At 31.0% G+C, this 18,525-nt stretch overlaps 3 protein-coding genes across 3 annotated transcripts; all 3 read left to right on the top strand.

Annotated features, from left to right (window-relative positions):
* Nucleotides 1-4,425: 4,425 nt before the first annotated feature.
* On the top strand, nt 4,426-5,426 carry FUB6_1 (Dehydrogenase fub6; the record flags this gene model as incomplete). Its single annotated transcript, XM_024903044.2, has 2 exons — nt 4,426-5,064; nt 5,145-5,426. The coding sequence occupies 2 exons, from the start codon at nt 4,426-4,428 to the stop codon at nt 5,424-5,426; spliced, it is 921 nt and encodes a 306-aa protein (XP_024765606.2).
* Nucleotides 5,427-14,509: 9,083 nt separating this feature from the next.
* TrAFT101_000015 (uncharacterized protein) lies at nt 14,510-15,390 on the top strand (the record flags this gene model as incomplete). The annotated part of the gene is made up of 2 exons (XM_066125883.1): nt 14,510-14,644; nt 14,755-15,390. The coding sequence occupies 2 exons, from the start codon at nt 14,510-14,512 to the stop codon at nt 15,388-15,390; spliced, it is 771 nt and encodes a 256-aa protein (XP_065981980.1).
* Nucleotides 15,391-17,110: 1,720 nt separating this feature from the next.
* On the top strand, nt 17,111-17,341 carry TrAFT101_000014 (uncharacterized protein; the record flags this gene model as incomplete). The annotated part of the gene is made up of 1 exon (XM_066125882.1): nt 17,111-17,341. The coding sequence occupies one exon, from the start codon at nt 17,111-17,113 to the stop codon at nt 17,339-17,341; it is 231 nt and encodes a 76-aa protein (XP_065981979.1).
* Between the last annotated feature and the right edge of the window lie 1,184 nt (nt 17,342-18,525).

Raw genomic sequence — 18,525 nt, 5'->3', positions numbered from 1 at the left:
TTTAATGTCATCTAAAAAAAGCACAAGAAGCATTAATATGGACCCCGCAAGCAAGAAAATTTCAGTCATATCCAGGACATACTCTGCCTAATGTAGCCTATTATCTTAGGCTCCGTTCTCACTTTGGACTAAAGCCACCAATACACTCTATTAATGGCATTAGCAAATATACTAGTGGTCACTACATTATATTCTTGTAAAGGCTGGTTATTGCAGGGAGTGTAGAACAGCACTTAATCGGGTTTATCTTGTATAATCTTATCAATCTCAACCGGGATCAGTCATTTGCCATAGGCAGGAGATAGAGGCGCTAAACCCATTGTAATAATTTAAAGATTATACAACAACCAAGATGACAGCCAAAGCTATAACTTATACAACTTGGAGGTTCCGGGTACTACTTGTAGTCTATTTCCTATTATTAAACCAGTTTTAGACTACAATAAGACCACAGGTTTAAAGCCAAAGAAGAATAAACCATATGCTGGAGACAGGCAATAAAGAAGCGCTGGAAGTCGCAAAATCTTCTTAATGCATGCTTTTAAAGACTTTGTTTATGTTAGGGAGGAGTTTTCACTTACAGGATGCATTAAATCTAGTTTGTTATCGGAAGGTTTCCTACCATTCGGGGCTAAGTTAAAGGTCCGAACACTTAGAATATATAGAATATATTAAAACATTATTTACTTAAATTAATCCTTTTACTACCTACTGGTTCCCACTTTTAATAGCTAATTGGTTGGTTCCGCTTTATAATTGAGTTTAACAGATCGAGAAGGTTGTAAAATAGAAATAAAATTAAAAAGTAAATAAAATATAGCTTTATATCTAAAATAAATAGCTTTATAAAGTATAATAAATATTCTTGGGTTAATTAACAACGATAATCACTATAGGAAATGTATATCTTGCAAATCCACATTAAGCTACAAATCGGACGCATCAGTGTACTTTACAGACGCAGTAACCACTCTATTATTAATGTAGATTGTTACAGCCTGGTCCCTTGTAAATGGTTAATTACCTTATAGGCAGCTGGTTTTGCTACAGTAACTGCTACAATAGTGGTTATTGGCCTAATCTTTTGCCCTATTTAACTTAACAATATAACAGATCGTTATATAGATTATATTAATGCTTATAGGCTACACTAACTATTTGCGATCCGGCATATAAAAAGCCAATAACTTAAATACAGTTTCTTACGGAGTTATATTATATTACTTTACAGTATTTTTAAAAGTTAGGCTTCAGAGACTTAATTTAAACCTAGATGGTCAGCATGCCTTTAATGTCGATTTGCAGCATATACACTATTGAGGAAAGTGTCCTAAAGTTGAGGCTTATATAGTGCTTATATAGCTTAAGGTATGCTAAAGGACTTGAAAAAGTAAAGGTAAAAGGGTCTACCGGTGGATGTATAATTTGTAAAGTATCTACCTGTAAGTGGAGGACTGTTGAAGAAGACATTATTCATTTAAGGTACCTGAATCGATGGCAATTACTATTAAGCTTATTCCACTACAAATGTAAGACGAATTTACAGTTAATCACTAAAAATGGAACCAACGGACAGTATACTAAGGTATTTTACTGCTGAGCGACCCACCTTAATTGCAAGTCGGGAGGATAGGATGCACTAAAATTAATTTATTATCAGATGGTTTCTCACTATTCGGGGCTAAGCCATTAAGTCTCCAAATGGTAGTCAAGCGTGTAAAAAATAGCAAAACCGCAAATATAATAGACTTGCTATTATATTTATCTTTCCATGTCCTAGAAGCTTTACTCTTCTTACTATTCTCAGGTCTCAGTAATATATAAATAATAATTCATTATAGAACCATCCCCCTGGAAGAATTTTAAAACTCTCCAGCTTTATGCTGGATATAAACCCGATCCTGTTACTAGATCCACCGCGGTGCCTATCTACGCTACATCTGTTCGTTAACCGGGACCCTTTGTATTATAAAGCCCCAGAGTCTAATGATTAATACTATAGAGTTTCACTTTTAATAATTCTGCCCAGGCAGCAAGATTGTTTGGTCTTAGGGAGCTAGGAAACATCTATAGTCGCTTAACTAACATTAGTAAACGATTCTTGGCTTTCTTAATTATTAATACTCTGAACAGATGCTGAAATATAAAATAACAGCCTACTGTAGATGTCTTTAAGAAACGTATTACTGCTCTTAAAGGCGGATTTGCCGCTCTAGCGATTGCTTTAGGCCAGGCCGCGCAGTATCTAACCTTGATCAGTCTAACCCGACCTAGTGACAATATCGTTGCCAGCTCGCATTTATACGGCGGCACATACAGTCAGCTTGCCGTGCTCCTTCCTCGCTTTAACATCACGACCAAGTTTATTTAAAGCGTGAAACCTTCTGATTTCGCCGCGGCCATTGACAATAAGACAAAAGCTATTTATATCAAGAGCATTAGTAACCTAGACCTCCTTATTCCAGACTTTAAGGCAATTGCCAAGATTGCCCACAACCATGGCATTCCCCTCATTATAAGTTGCCTACCTGTATACCTATGTTATAATAGACTGTAAACATAAAGAAAACAAGGAGAATTCTCCTACTGACAACGCTTGATGACATGTAGGTTGACAATACACTCGGTGCCGGTGGCTACTTTATTTAACCCATTAAGCATGGTGCGGACATTGTCGTCCACTCCGCTACCAAGTGGATCGGCGGCCACGGAACTACAATTGCCGGTGTAATCATTAATTTAGGACGTTTCAATTAGGCCAAGAATAGTGCCAAATTTCTAAAAATGGTCGAGCTATCACCGGTGTACCACGGCCTTAGTTATACCGCTAGCTTTAGTCCAGCCACGTTTATTATGCGTGCCCGCATAGAGATGCTCCGCGACGTGGGCTCCTGCCTGAGCCCCTATGCCGCACACCAGTTGCTAATTAGCCTTAAGACACTGGCACTGCAAGCCGAGCGTCACGCGCAAAATGCAGCCCAGCTGGCAGCATACTTCCAGGCCCACCCAGAGTATATTAGCTGGATCCTATGGCCCGGTTTAAACAAACACCCCAGCCACAACATAGCCAAGAAGTACCTAAACCGTAGCTTTAAAGAGATGCTAAGTGTCGGCGTCAAAGGGGGTGCGGACTAAAGAAGCAGGATAGTAAATAACCTAAAACTAGTGTTTAATGTAGCGAACGTGGGTGACGCCAAGAGTCTGGCCATTCACCCATGGTCTACAACACACAAGCAATTATCGGCAGAAGAGAAAAAGACCTTAGGGGTAACGGAGGATTTAATCCATATATCCGTGGGCATCAAGCATATTAATAATATTATTGCCAATTTCACACAGGCATTCCAAGAGGTTTATAGACAGTAAAGAGTTTTTTTATTTATTTTTATAGTAAAATAATAAAACTACACACTATAACTAAAGATCACTCTTGCAGAACTATATAAAAGATATAAAGACAGAAACAATTGCACTAAAACAAAATAACACTTTGCCCTGTTAACAAAGTATAATATCCTCATGCTATAGCAATCTATAGGGGTAAATATTAGCTATATAAACGAACTAAATAGACCATTAGGGTTAAAGTTTAAATACCAAGCCCGCCATGTAGCATTATTTTAAGCTTATTCAGGCGTGCTACAGTAATGTATGGGGTTTAGAGGTCCGAAGACAGATTCATAGAGCTTCTCTGGCACTTATAACTTGATAGTGAGTGTTCGTCAATATTGCGGTCGCCTCATTGGAGTGAAATCAATATTAACCCTCTCAAAATAACAAGGTAACTTACAGGTACCTATTAAGGCCTACCTAGCTGAGTTATAGCTATTAGTATCTCTGTTAAGGTAGGCATTCCCAAGACGCTTGCTCAACTTTTAAAGCATGAATAATATGCCTAGAGTTCTCTTACGCTGTAATTTGGTCCAAAATCCTGAAAGTTACATTCCTGCTATACTACCTCTAATGCGAGAGATGTATTTGTCAGCTCGGAACCCTCTGACTCAGATACATCCAAAAGCCTCTGAAAACTTAGTCAGTGGATTTATCTTGCAGATGCGTTTTGGACTTTACCATGCGCTAGAGTACTTAATATTCTTATTAGTATATGTAACGCCATTAACATTTACTATTTAAATTATACCTCAAGACTTAAAGATGCAACGTAAATTAACTAAAGTGGTCTCCTCTTCCTATCATTACTCTCCATTTTCATCCCCCTCTCTAAGGCCATTTCCCATTTATTCGCATACAGATATCGGCCCACATCTATCTGACATAGCGGAAACCGTTCAAAAGATGACATGGGTGTATTAAAACCCGCCTACCGCACTGCTGGAACCGGGCGTAACCACCACCTTTAAGAACCGGCCTGTGCAGCTTGTAGCACCCCCTGGTGGCGTGGTCGTCAAGCTTCTAGTTGTCGGGATGGATCCCCACCAGCGAGACCGCATGCGTGGAGTCGGCAACGTAAGCTATATTCCACCTTACAAGAAAGGAGAACCGGTCTCCAACTTCTCTATTGGTAAGGTCATCCGTACAGACAACCCCGACTGGGAAGACGGCTGCTTGATCGCCGGTATGCTACCCATCTCGGAGTATGCCGTCTTGGATCTCGATTACCTCAACTTCAAGGTATATGCCGCGAATGTCGTGCGAAAGGTGACCAACCACTACAATCTGGACCTCAAGCACTTCATCGGCACGCTGGGTTTGGCGGGTATGACCGCATGGCTCTCATTCTACGGCCACGTCAAGCCCCGCCCAGGCGAGACCATTTGGGTCAGTGCAGCATCAAGCTCGGTTGGCGAAGTTGTGGTGCAGCTGGCTAAGATGAAGGGGATGAAGGTGATTGCGAGCGTGAGCTCGGACGAGAAGCTAAAATGGGTGGTCGACGAGCTGGGCGCCGACGTCGGTTTTAACTACCGAAAGGAGTCTGTCGATGCGGCGCTGAAGCGGTTGGCGCCGGACGGATTAGACGTGGTATATGAGATAATTGGAGGGGACCACTTGCAGGCAGCAATTAAGAACATGAAATTCTTTGGGCGAATCATCAGCTGTGGCACGGTACGTGCAATTGTTTTCCACGAAGAAAATGATCTGTAGGCCACTTGCATGTCTGGATTTTGGCTAATGTTCTTTCACAGGCTTCCCAATATAACAAACCTCCCGAGGAGCGGTATGGTATCACCAACACGTCCGAGATCTTCCGTCGCCGCATCAAGATTCAAGGATTCATGTTCCATGATAAGGACATTTTCCAACACGTTATCAGCTTCTCGATGACAATGCCAAGATTGATTGCAGAGGGCAAGATCAAGTCACAATACACCATATTTGAGGGGATCAGGCAGGCAGAGAAGGCATTCTTATCCATGTTTACCGGTAGCAGCTTTAGTAAAACGGCGCTGAAAATCAGTAATGAGTGATTCTGGTATCTGTTAAATAGGCTCAATAAGAAATGCCTATCCGGTATTAAAAGACACCGCTTAATTAGTATAAAAGAGAGGTCAAAGACCAATATCGCAATTTTTAAATATACATTACTCTTGAATGGCTCCTTGAACGCTGTAAAATATACCGCTATATCTACAGCGTAGTTATGAGTGTCAAGAATTCTAAAATACTAGTGCAAATAGCTTCAGTAGTAAGTCTTCGCTCTCGAGAGGGCCCTGGCTCCTTAAGAGAAATAATGCACAGAGTGGTAATATTATACGGATATGCCAGCAATATTTTTACCCATAAGACACACCAGTGGGTGTGGTATAGGTCTCTAGTCTCTATCTTATATTGGTTAAGCGGTGCTTTGTTATATAGAATTAGGCCTCGAAACCTTACATAATGAACGAAATTAGCCACGCTTGAAGTCTTTTTACCCAAGGCAAGATCATAAAGAACAAGATATAAAATTAATAGCATCCAAAATGGAAAGAAATTGATAAAAATGTTATTAGTATCAATTTTTATATCAACATATTCATATTTGAAAATATAAGTCTATTTGCTTGTCATTGGCAGCAGTCCTGTTAGTCAGAGCCTAGCGCCATCCAGCCTCTATATTAAGCTTTATTATATCCCGGAGATAATCGTACCAAAAACCTTTCAAAATGTCATTTATCTAACGAGATTCGAATAGAAAGGCATCGTGGCCGTCCTCACTCATGATCTCCTGCAGTGTGGCGCAGGGTATCGACCGGGCCAGCTCCTCCTGATCGGCGAAGGTGTACAGGCCATCGCTCTTTATCCCATGTTATATATGCCACGGGGACATTATGCATCTCCACACCGGAATCGAGGATAAATGAACGCTGGACATAGACCTTCTGACCTGGAATCCAGTGTGTAAATTTATTTTCAGGTGCAGGTAGTTAGCCATTTTGCCTTATTTCCAAAACTGCTTTTTATTAGTCAACACTGCTAATCTACTAGAGGAGTCAAGTTCTAACTACAAACCATATCTTTAACTTTTCTCTTCCGCCACGAATTTAAAACATAGTGTTCACGTTATTGTATGTTAATCATCTTGTAAGTTCACCGTGGTGTCGGTCCTTACAATTATGCAATACCACAAGGTAATATCTGTCGCACTTCTAAAGAGCAATACTATCGATATTTCATCATTAATAGGTCTTAGTAATCTATTTCGCCAGCTAGTCAAACGCCATCGGAAATCTAAGCCATGCGTTTTTGGTCTAGCTTCCGAAAGGTACGGAAAGTTTCAGGCAAAGGCATCTAGAACTTCAGAGCTAGATCCCAAAAGTCATATACGGATGCAGGAGATGGGAAAAGAGAAAGGAATTGTATAATTTAGACGCATCCATTTCCATCCAGCATCGGAGGGTTTCAGGAGCTTACACCGAACAGTTATAAGAAGCAGGATTGCAAGACTAGATAAAAATAATACATTGTTAATGCAATAGTTAAGCTTTTGTGTTAATATAATAAAATAAAATAAAACCCTGCTTAATCTTAAATAGCCTATTTATATTTAAATATAATTGAAATTAAAAATTAAAAATTTAATATTAAATTAATAAACTAATAACTTATAAATAATTATAAATTAATATTATATTAATTTTAATATTTAATATAATTTAATATTAAAACAAATTAAATATAATTAAAGTTATAGTTTTAGAAATATTTATCAATTATAATAAATTTCTATATTTATTAATACTAAGTTATATTTAACTAGTTTAAATTGCTTAATAAGCTAATTAAAACCAAAACTTTAGATGTTACTATATCTAAGTCCAAAAACTACTAACTAATATAGCAACTGTAACATTCTGATCCTATACCTAGTATAGGGTAGCTAGTTCCTAAGGGATAAACCTCTAACATTAGGTTTATATTAGCAGAGAGATATAAGAGATTTTATAAGCAGTCTTAGTTATATAGCTAATAACTTTAAATAAAAGTTTAATTTTAATTATTATATAAATGCTATATTAATAACTAACTATTTAAGCTATATTTAATAAGCATAATAAATAGTCTTATATAGTAAGTTATTTTATAAAGCTTATAATCTTAATTATAATCCTTTTATAATAGCTTACTCTTATAATAGTAATTTATTTAAAATAGCTTACTCTTAAAGCTATAATCCTTTCTTTAATTAGCCCATTAGTCTATAGTATATCTAGAGTATATATTTTATAGTTTTAGGTTATAATATAATGCCCCTTCTTTATTAATCTTATCCTTAAGGCTATATATACAGTAGTATATAATTTATAAGTATATTGCCTTTCTTATATTTATAATTTTATAAACTTACTTTTTTAAAAATACTATTATAACTAATAAAGTATTTAAGTCTATTTTTTATAAAACCTATAAATATAATATTTTTATATTATATATTTTATTTAATAGATTTAATTTAAATATACTATATATATATTATTTCTAAAGGAAGGTTTTTTATTATATAATTAAAGATTCTTTTTATTATTATAAATATATAAAGCATAATTATTTTTATAATAATATATTAATTATATTTTTTTATAAATAAATATTTTTCTTTTATTATATAATAATTAACTTTTTCTTTTAATAATAAAAATATTAAATTAATATAAAAAATTAAAGGCTAAAGAAAAGGCAGCAGGCAAAGCCCTAGAATCTCTTTAGGCTTAACTTTTTAAGTTATAGTTAAAGCTATCTAAGGCTATAAATTAATTATCTTATATTTATTACACTAAGAGTTAAATAAAAAAGTATAGCAAGGAGTTAGTTTATTATAAAATACAGGAATTAAATAAAGAGAATAAAGTAGTAAATAATCTTTAATAATTAAGGGTTTTTAATAATATTAACTAGCCTTCTTTAAACATTAGGCTTAAGTTTATTAATTTAAGTCCTTTAGTCTTATAGTTTAAAGAAACTTCTTTATTAGCTTTTAAAAGCTAAAGTATTTAATAGACTTTTATAAGTTTTTAAGTTTTAAATATCTTTTTTATTTAATAAAGTATTTAATATTTTAAGTTTTAAGGTTTTAGTATATAATAATAATATTTTTAATTTTATATTTTTTTTCTTAAGTTTTTATAATAATTTTATTTAAAATAGGCCTTTTAGTTTCTTTATTAATTTATACTTTTTTAAGTTATAATATATAAAAAACTAAATTTTATATTTTTATTATATTTAATAAAGCTAGCTTATAGTTAACTTCTTTAATTTATTTTAAAATTTTATAAGGTTTTATTTTTTTAACATTAAGTTTATTATTTAGTTTATTTATCTTAATGTTTAATAGTTTATAGCCTTATAAGTATTATAGCAGATAGACTATATTTCTCTTTTAAAGAATTAATCCTGCAATTCTATTTTTATTTATATATTTTTTTATATACTTGTTAATAAACTTAAGTTATATATATATTTCTTTATATATATTAATTATTAATTTAGCTTATAATTATGCTTTCTTTAAATTAAGTCTATTTTATAGTAATTTAAATGCTTTTAGCATAAATTTATAATTTATAAAAAAAAGCATTAGTTTTATAGATTTTAATAGTATACTATTATAGTATAGTTAAGTTACTGGTAGTTTTTTAACTTAATTATTTTATATAAAATTAATATAGGCTTATAAGTAAGCTTTAATAATTTAATTTATACATTTAGTTTATTTATTTATTTAAAGATAATATATAGTGCTAAGTTTATAGTTTATTTTTAGTTTAGCTATAAGTTTTTATTAAAATTTAAAGGTAAATGTTTATCTTTAATCTAAGATAATTTCTTTAAGTAATCTATAATTAGCAGTAATTATTTTTATATAAGTATAAGCAAGGTTTTTTAATAAGTATAATTTTTTATGCAGTAAAAAGTAAGCTTGCTTTATAAGTTAGCAGACTACTATAAAAATGCTATTATATTATATACCTATAAATAGTTCTTTTAATAAAGGTAGGTTAGTAATGTAGTTAAAAGTAATTAATTCTTAAGGTTATTCTATAATAGGTAATGGTTATAGTTTTCCATAAGGCTTATATCTTTTATTTTTTATTTATTAGTATATATTATAATATAATATAATATACTTTATATATTCTTTAAGTTTTTTAATATTATAGTATATTAAAACTTAATTATATATTTTTATTATACCTTTATATTTATACAGCAGATATTTATAAATATATTTAACTACTTCTTTTTATAGTTCTTTAAATACTTAAATTTTCCTATATTATTTAAGGTATTTTAAATTTATAGTAATATTTTTTAAATATTATTTATTTTTTTAATTTTTAATAAATTTTTTAATTTCTTTAAGCATAAGGTTGCTTTCTAAAACTTTAAATATTATATAAATTTATACTTATTTAATATTTTTATTATTATTAAATTATAGTACTTACGCTATATATTTAAGTATTTCTTATTTATAATTAACTCTTTTACTTAATGCATTAGCTTATTTATTTTTTAATCCTTTATAATAAATAAGTTTAAAGTTAAATTATAAAAAGAATTTAAAGTATTTAATTTATTAGCTTAATAATTCTTATATAGTAATAAAGTAAGTAAAATTTTTATAGTCTATAAAAATAATAACCTTATGCTTGCTTTTATAATAGTAATATCTTTATTCCTTAAGTACTTTAATAATAATTAATATTTCTCTATTATATATAGTATATTATATTATTAGTCTATAGAGTTTATATAAAAAAAATATAATAAGTTATAGTTTACTGTTTTTTCTAGGTTAACTTAATACTTTTTCTATTATAAATATTAATATATTTATTTTAATTATAATAGGTTTTTTTAGGTTAAATATAGCAAGGATAGGTTTTAATATTATTGCTGTTTTAAGTTCCTTAAGGGCTTTTTACTATTCTTCCCCTTACTTAAAAAAAATACCTTTTTTTATTATATTTATTAATAAAGTAGCTTTTTATATAAAGTCTTTAATAAATTTTTAATAATAATTAGCAAGTTTAAAAAATACTTATACTTCTTTAAGCATTATAGGCATTAGCCATTCTTTAATTATAGTAACTTTCTTAAGGTTTATATAGATTTTTTCTAGAGCAATAATATATTTAAAAAATTCTATTTATTAAAAATAAAAAATATATTTTTTAAAATTAATAAAAAGTTTTACTTTTTTAAGTTTTTATAGTATAAGATAGATATATTTTTTATATTCTTTAAGGGTCTTTAAGAAGATAAAAATATTATTAATATAAGCTATTATAAAGTTATTTAAGTATAGTTTTAATATATAGTTTATTCTCTTCTAAAAGAATGTAAGTATATTAATAAGCCTTTATAGTATAACTATATATTTATATAGCTTATATCTTATAGTAAACGCTGTCTTCTATTTATTTCTTTCTTTTATTTATATAAGCTTATAAGCTTTTATAAAGTTAAAAATTATAAACTATTTCTTTTTATATAATTTATTTTTAATTTATAAAATTAATAGCAAGGGGGTTTTATCTTTAACTATAATTTAATTTAATTTACAATAATTAATAATTAATTAAAGTTTATTATTTTTCTTTAAAATAAAAATAATAGAATATTTAATAAGTAATTTTAATATATAAATATATTTTTTTTATAATTATATTTTAATTTATTTTTTAAATATTTTTAATTCTCTTTTACTTAAGTTATATATTTTATAAAACTTTAGTAATTTTCCTTTTTTTAATACTATTTTATAATTCTATTTTAAATATAGTAATAACCCTTTTTTTAATTAATTATTAAAAAGTTTTTAATATTTTTAATATTATTTTAAAATTAATGTTAATTATTCTTTAAAAGTAAGTTCCTTTATTTTTAACTTATATAATTCTTTATTAAGTTTTATTAGTTTTTAGCATAAAATAGCAATATGCCTTTATATATAAACTTATTTTACTTTCTCCCTTTTTTAATAATACTAAAAAAAAATATCTAAAGGGCTAAGGAAAACCTTAGGCTTTTAATAACTTAATTCCTCTTTTAATATTTCTATATTAATTTTAATTAAAGTACTTCTATTATTACGCCAATAGATTTAGCTTATTTTCTATTTTATATTAAGTTTATATTTATATAACCAGGGTATTCCTAAAATAAAGTTATATTTTAAAATATTAGCTATATTATATATTATATTTATAATATAGTTATTAATTTATAGTAGCAGGGGATTAATCTATTACTTTATTTATTTTTTATTATACTTAAAGATTTATTCTTTAGTATAAAAAAGTTAATATAGTTTTTTTTTTTTATATATTAATAACTGCAGGTATATTGTAGTTATAGCAGATATATAGTTATTTCTTAACCCACTATTTATTAAAACATTAAGTAAATTTCTATTTAATAATATTATTAAAATAATTCTTTTATTAAAGTACTTTTCTTCTTCTTTACTATTATATTTTAAATTAATAATATTTAAATATTATAAGTTCTTTTACTGCCCTTTTATAAAGGACTTTAGTAGTTTTTTAAATAATACTAGTTTTTAATTTTTTTATTTATATATTATAAATATTTTATTTTATTATAGTTTTTAAATTCTTTTTATTAGCAATTTAGCTTTACTCTTTTAATCTTTTTTTACTTATGCTAATTCTATAATTTCCTTAATTTATATACTTTATAGGATTAGTTAGTATATTTAAAAAGGCTTATTTTATTTAAATATTTAAGGGGTTTTAAGATAACTGTTTTAAAGGATTAATATTATTAGGTGGCTTTTTATATAAGGCAGTATAAATTATTATAGGGTTTTAAAATTATATACTAAAGAATATATATTAAAAAAACATTTTTTTTAGCCTTTTATTTAAAATGCTTTATATATTTATAAGTAATATAATTAATTTAATTAATTTAATAATATAGTAGATATACTGGGTTAATGTAGTTATACTCTTTAATTACTTTTTTATAATTAAGGCCTTAGGTAAGTGCTTAATTAATGGTAATAGCCTTAATAATATACTAGGTTTTTAAGGTTTGCTTTTATAGATTATTTAAATAAGTATATAATACTATTAGAGAATATTTTATATCTGCATATGCTTTATCTATAATATTACATTAGAATAAGTTAAGTATTATAATTTTAAAAATAAAATTTTTATATTATTATATAATATTTTAGGTTTTTTTAAAGTAATATCTATAATTATATTATTTATTATCTTTATTATTTTCTAAGGCAATGCCTTTAATTAAGTTTATTAAGTTTATAAAATTAAATTAAGGGATAGGTTATTAATTAAGGATTTTATTATTAGTTTTTTTATTTAGTATTTTAAATACATCTAAGAGTTTAAATGTAAATTTATAAAAGTTATAGTCATTATTATTTTTAAAAGATCTTGCTTATTTTAATAAATAAATAGTTTTATTGCCTTTATTTATAATATATATTGCTTTTAGCTTAAGAATTATAAATTATTCCTTTTTTAAGGATTTATAGTTCTTGGCTATATAGTTTAGCTTTCTATAATTATAATATTTAAATTCTTTTTTTTTCTTTTATATTATATTAAAGTCTATAGGTCTAGCTATACTACTATTATCTTTAGCAATTAATTTTTATTATTTTTTACTTTAGTTTAACTATTCCTTGCTAAAGCCTTAGTTTCTTATATTAAGTTTATAAAGTAAATTATTAGCTTTAATATATTCTTTTATAAAAAAAATAAAATTATACTTAATTTAATTTTTATTATAAACCTTTTTCTTAATGCTTTTTTTAAATTTATTATAGAATTGCTTAATAAAAGCAGGTTATTTTTATTTAACTTTAAAAGCTAAGTCTTTAAATTTTATAGCATAATTAAAACATTTTCCTTTTTAGTAAATGTTTATAAATTTATTTTTAGCTATATAGATTTCTCCAATATTTTTAAATACTTTAGCAAGTTCTTTTTTAAATTATTTAAAACTATTAAAAACTTCTTTAACTTAAGTTAGTAGAGGTTTATTTAGGTTATTAAGGTAGGCGTCTTATATTAAGTAAAATTATTTAAAAGCAGTTTTTTTAAAATAAAAGGCTATAAAGGAAGTTTTTTTATATTCTATATTAAAAGTAGTTTTAAAATCTTTAAAGTAGGCTTTAAGCTAAGTTTAAAAAAAGTAAAGTTTACTAATTTTACTATTAAATATAGGTAGAGGTTATTATTTAATAAATGCCTTTATATTCTTTTTAATAAACTTTTTATTATTAAGTTTATCTATAAGAATTTTATTTAATTTATATATATTTTTTATTAACTTAGTGGCTTTATTGCTGTCTATATTTTTTTAATTAAAGGTCCCTTTTATAGTAATATTTCTATTATTATTTTAAATAAAAAAAAAAGTCTTTTCTAAAGTAAGTTAACTTTTAATACTGTTTTAAAATATAATAGTTTAATTACCTAAAAGATCTAAAGTATTTTTTTAAATAAAAGTTATTAATATATAATATTTTAATCCTATACTTAATATAAAGTAGCTAGTTCTTAAAGAATAAACCTTTAACATTAGATTTATATTAGCAGAAAGATACAAGGGATTTTATAAGTAGTTTTAGTTATATAGCTAATAACTTTAAATAAAAGTTTAATTTTAGTTATTATATAAATACTATATTAATAACTAATTATTTAAGCTATATTTAATAAGTATAATAAACGGTCTTATATAGTAAGTTATTCTATAAGGCTTACAATCCTAATTATAATCCTCTTATAGTAGCTTACTCTTATAATAGTAATCTATCTAGGATGGCTTACTCTTAGAGCTGTAATCCTTTCCCTAATTAGCCCATCGGTCTATAGTATATCCGGAGTACATATCTTATGGTTTCAGGTCGTAACAGCAACCCTGATCAGGAGGTTATAATTCCTGATGAAAACCTGCAATTTCAGCGCCACCCCGACCTTGAATTTCACTTTGTTATTAATAACGGCACGCAACCACTAAAGGGCCTATTCTCAATACCAATATCCAATGTAATCCCGCCAAGATGCAGTTCCTTTGCCTCCACGGCTACGCTCAAAGTGCCGATGTCCTCAAAGAGATAATGGAAGAAATTACAGAGCATCTCCCCAGCAACTGGGAATACGAGTACTTTAAGGCAGGAATGGAGCTATCTAAGCTAGTACTACGTAATCCGTCTCCAAACGCTCATTATATTCCTTCTTCAGACTAAAACTAACCCCCCGATCCATAGCCAACTTAGACCAAGTCCCTTTGCTAAACTCCTGTTAGTGGAATTATCCGTTTTCTGAGGATATACAGAATGCCTTAGACCGTCTTGTCTCTTTTATCGAATCCGAAGGACCCTTTAATGGGCTATGGGGCTTCTCCCAAGGCGCTTCCATGGCCACCCTGCTACTATTAGAACACCAGAAAGTGAGTACCGGTACTCACGACTGGCCTTTCAAAATGGTCATCTACAATTCGACCTTTCTCCCATATCGTCTCGATTCCGGTTCAATCACATGGGACAAGACGGAAAATGGCCAACTACAGGCAACTTATCATCCTGGCGAACTCGACGCCTCGTTTGGCAAGAAAGACATCGACTGGAAGCAGGATAAACGCGCCGTGTATGACTACCAGGTGCTCAAGAGCAAAAGGGTGCAAGACAAGGGCCCCTTTCCAGTCAAGCTCCTACTCAAGTATCGACCCCAAGATGTCCCAGACAAGCTGACCGTGCCGTCCGTCTACGTGCGAGGTGCCAAAGACGAATACTTCTTTGTCAACGACTCAGTCTCTGAGCTTTTTAATCCCGCGACATCCAAGAAGATGACGCATCGTGGCGGCCACCACTTTCCCCGGTTTACAGACAAGCTGGTGAATTTCGCTGAATTGATCGTCGAGACAGCTGCCTCCCTTATCTAGCCTACCGGCTCCTGTTAGATAAACTCAATGCCTTCCTTTATATAATAAACGGTGTCAATTTCGAAGCCAACAACAACAGCATTCTGGCCCACATTGGGACTTACTGTAACCCCTACCGAACTGCCTTTAACAAGGATCCCCGAGCATTATATCAAGTGTTATACCAAACATTTAATTCTAGTATTGATTCAAAGTGTTTAATTAAGTCCTTTAACCTAGGCCCGAGGCAAGAAAGTGCATATAGGAGGTTCTTATTCTTCCCTCCTTTTCTTCCTTTTATTATTTGTTTTCTTTTGTTAATTTACAATATCCTGCAGATTAGGATAGGATTCTAATAGTTCTTATATATATGAAAGATAAAGTACACTCTAGCAAAAGCTAGATATTGAACAAGATCTAGCAGAGTATTTTTATTAATGGCCGGCAGTGAGATGTTTTTATAAATACATTATGCTTTAATGTAAGAAATAGAGTGGGGCTTAGATATAAGTTGATAGTCTACCCGGCTTAAAATGTTAACCCTCTTTCCATAATGCACGACGATAGAAGACCAAGGAACGGGAGAGAAATTAGACACTTCTAATGCGGTGACGCCTTTTAAAGCATAACTGGTCATCATCTTAATAACTGAGGACTCTTGGGAGAGGATACTTTGCTCAATAAAGTAGCAAAGAATCGCGGGTACTTGGTAGAGCTTGATATAATTAGATTGAAATTACGTTGGGTATTCTCTTTCCTCGGTAACGCTCTATAGTAGCTGGGTTTATGTGGTTACAAGACTGGTGGCTGTTCTTCCTTGTTATTTCACGGTGTAAATTACACCACATGCATAGACTGAACTACAAAAGGTTGATATGGTTTATGAATATGATCCTCGGTATTTCCAGAAGCGGGGCAGTTAATGATTCCTGAATACAGGTGTTTCATAGGTAACATTAGATGAATTTGCCACTCTCTTAATCTTATTATCCTCTTCTATTGTATATTATTTCTGGTGATTTAAGCAGTTTCTCTTACCCGATCGTTTGTCACAAGAAGGCCAGACGGTTGCTTTTGTTAGACATTTCTATTCCTAGGAAATGTAACGTAATGTAACAGACGAGATGGTGCCATCTAATCCAATCTTACAAACATTTATTAGCTTAACTTTAGAAAGTACAGTACCTTACCTTTTAGTATAAGGTGTATTCTATTACTGTATTACTTTGCTTTTTTCAATAATAAAGTACATAAAAATAAAAAAATTAAAGGACTAAACTCTATGCTTTATTGTCAAAGTTGCAAGGGTTATATAATAAATAATTGTCTAAATAGCAAGGGAATTATTGTCGAAGGTGTAAGGGAATTAAATCATCTAGAACCTCGATTTATAGTTGAAAGAAGTAAGGTAATACGGTAGTTGTATTTGCCTGTCTTATTTCAGGAGCATTACCCCACTTTGCGGGGACTCATCGGAAACGGGCTATAATACCGTAAAAAGTTGCCGCGGGCTTTAATATCGCTAAAACTCCGAATCCAAACTTCCGAAGTCAAGTAGCATAAAGTTATAATTCTGCAGATAACTGCCGCAGGCTTTTATAGTATTAAAGCGCCAAATTCAAGCTTTATAATTTAGTTTATATATAAATTCCAATAGCAATATATAGAAGTTCATGATTTAATCTCCGTCAGCATCTTAGACCTCAACACTGGCATTCTTGTTCCTCTTGTCGTTCTCATCATGGCGGCTGCTCCTAAGCCTTCTATCTCCTCCTCCGACAACACCCAGCGAGTCAAGGACTCCCCTCAAAGCAGATCCGGGATCCTATCTTACTTCTTCAATACGCGCCTCAACGAGGATGTCTGCATCCATAAATACTCCGGCAAGGGTACGGCTGATGACCCTTATGTAATTGATTACCTCCAGAACGACTCCCAGGATCCCTTAAATATGCCCATGGCGCAAAAGTAGACTATCACTGTCCTCCAGGCCATGTCCGCGTTGGTGGTGACCTTTACTAGTTCTATATACGCCAGCAGCATCTTTGATATTAAAAAACACTTTAGCGTGTCTAAAGAGGTGGCCACACTGGGCTTGGCGCTCTATGTATTAGGGTTCGCCCTGGGACCGCTGATCTGGGGGCCACTGTCCGAGTTGTACGGGCGTAGGCCTATCTATATAATTTCATTTATGGCCTTTACGGCATTCAGCGTGGCGGCGCCAGTATCCCCTAACATTCAGTCCTTGCTACTTTTTTACTTCTTTGGGTGTGCGTTTGGTTTATTATTAATGACTAATGGCGGAGGCGTTATTACTGACATGTTGACTAAGGAGCAGCGCGGAGCGGCAATAGGAGCATTTATTACGGCTCCTTTTCTTAGGCCTGCATTTAGTAGGTGGTAGATAATGCCCTTGCCCTTGTTCTCTACTGCAGTGTTGCCTTCTGTTGAATACCTGCTGATTCTTGGTTTATATATATATATATATATAGGGCCTATTGTTGGTGGTTTCCTAGACGAAAACAAGGGCTGGCGCTGGGTTCTCGGTTTAATCTTTATTATGGCCGGTGTAGTCTGGATTGCTACTACAATAGCCACTCCTGAAATATATGCGCCATTTATCTTGCGATCTCGAGCGAAGGCCCTCTCTAAGTTGACGGGAAGCGTCTATGTATCCCGGCTTGATGCAGGAGAGCCACCCAAGACACTTACACAGGAGCTTTTAATCGCGCTATCGCGTCCCTGGGTTCTTCTATTTCGCAAACCCATTATCTTGCTGATGTCGCTGTATATGTCTATCATCTATGGCACACTATATATGTTTTTTGCTGCAATTCCCACCGTCTTCTAAGGTACCTAAGGCTAGAGCGAAGGTCTCGCCGGACTTCCGTTTATCGGGGTCACTATTGGTGTCTGTCTTGCTACGGCATTGTCGGGTGTGGATAATAAACGCTACGTTTATCTGTGCGAGGCAATGGAAGCAAAGGGGGCCATAATTGAACCAGAAGCCAGACTGAGCACGGCTATGGTTGGCTTTATTGTTCTTCTAATTGGTCTGTTCTTATTTGCGTGGATGACGTATCCTTCGGTGCACTGGATCGCACCGGTTATCGGCGCCTTGCTATTCTCGTGTGGACTTGTCCTAAACTTTATCTC

This window comes from Trichoderma asperellum, chromosome 1 (genome assembly GCF_020647865.1).
Source record: "Trichoderma asperellum chromosome 1, complete sequence".
NCBI lineage: Eukaryota > Fungi > Ascomycota > Sordariomycetes > Hypocreales > Hypocreaceae > Trichoderma > Trichoderma asperellum.
The sequence above is the reverse complement of the archived record's forward strand: the minus strand, read 5'-3'. Positions and strand labels throughout refer to the sequence as shown.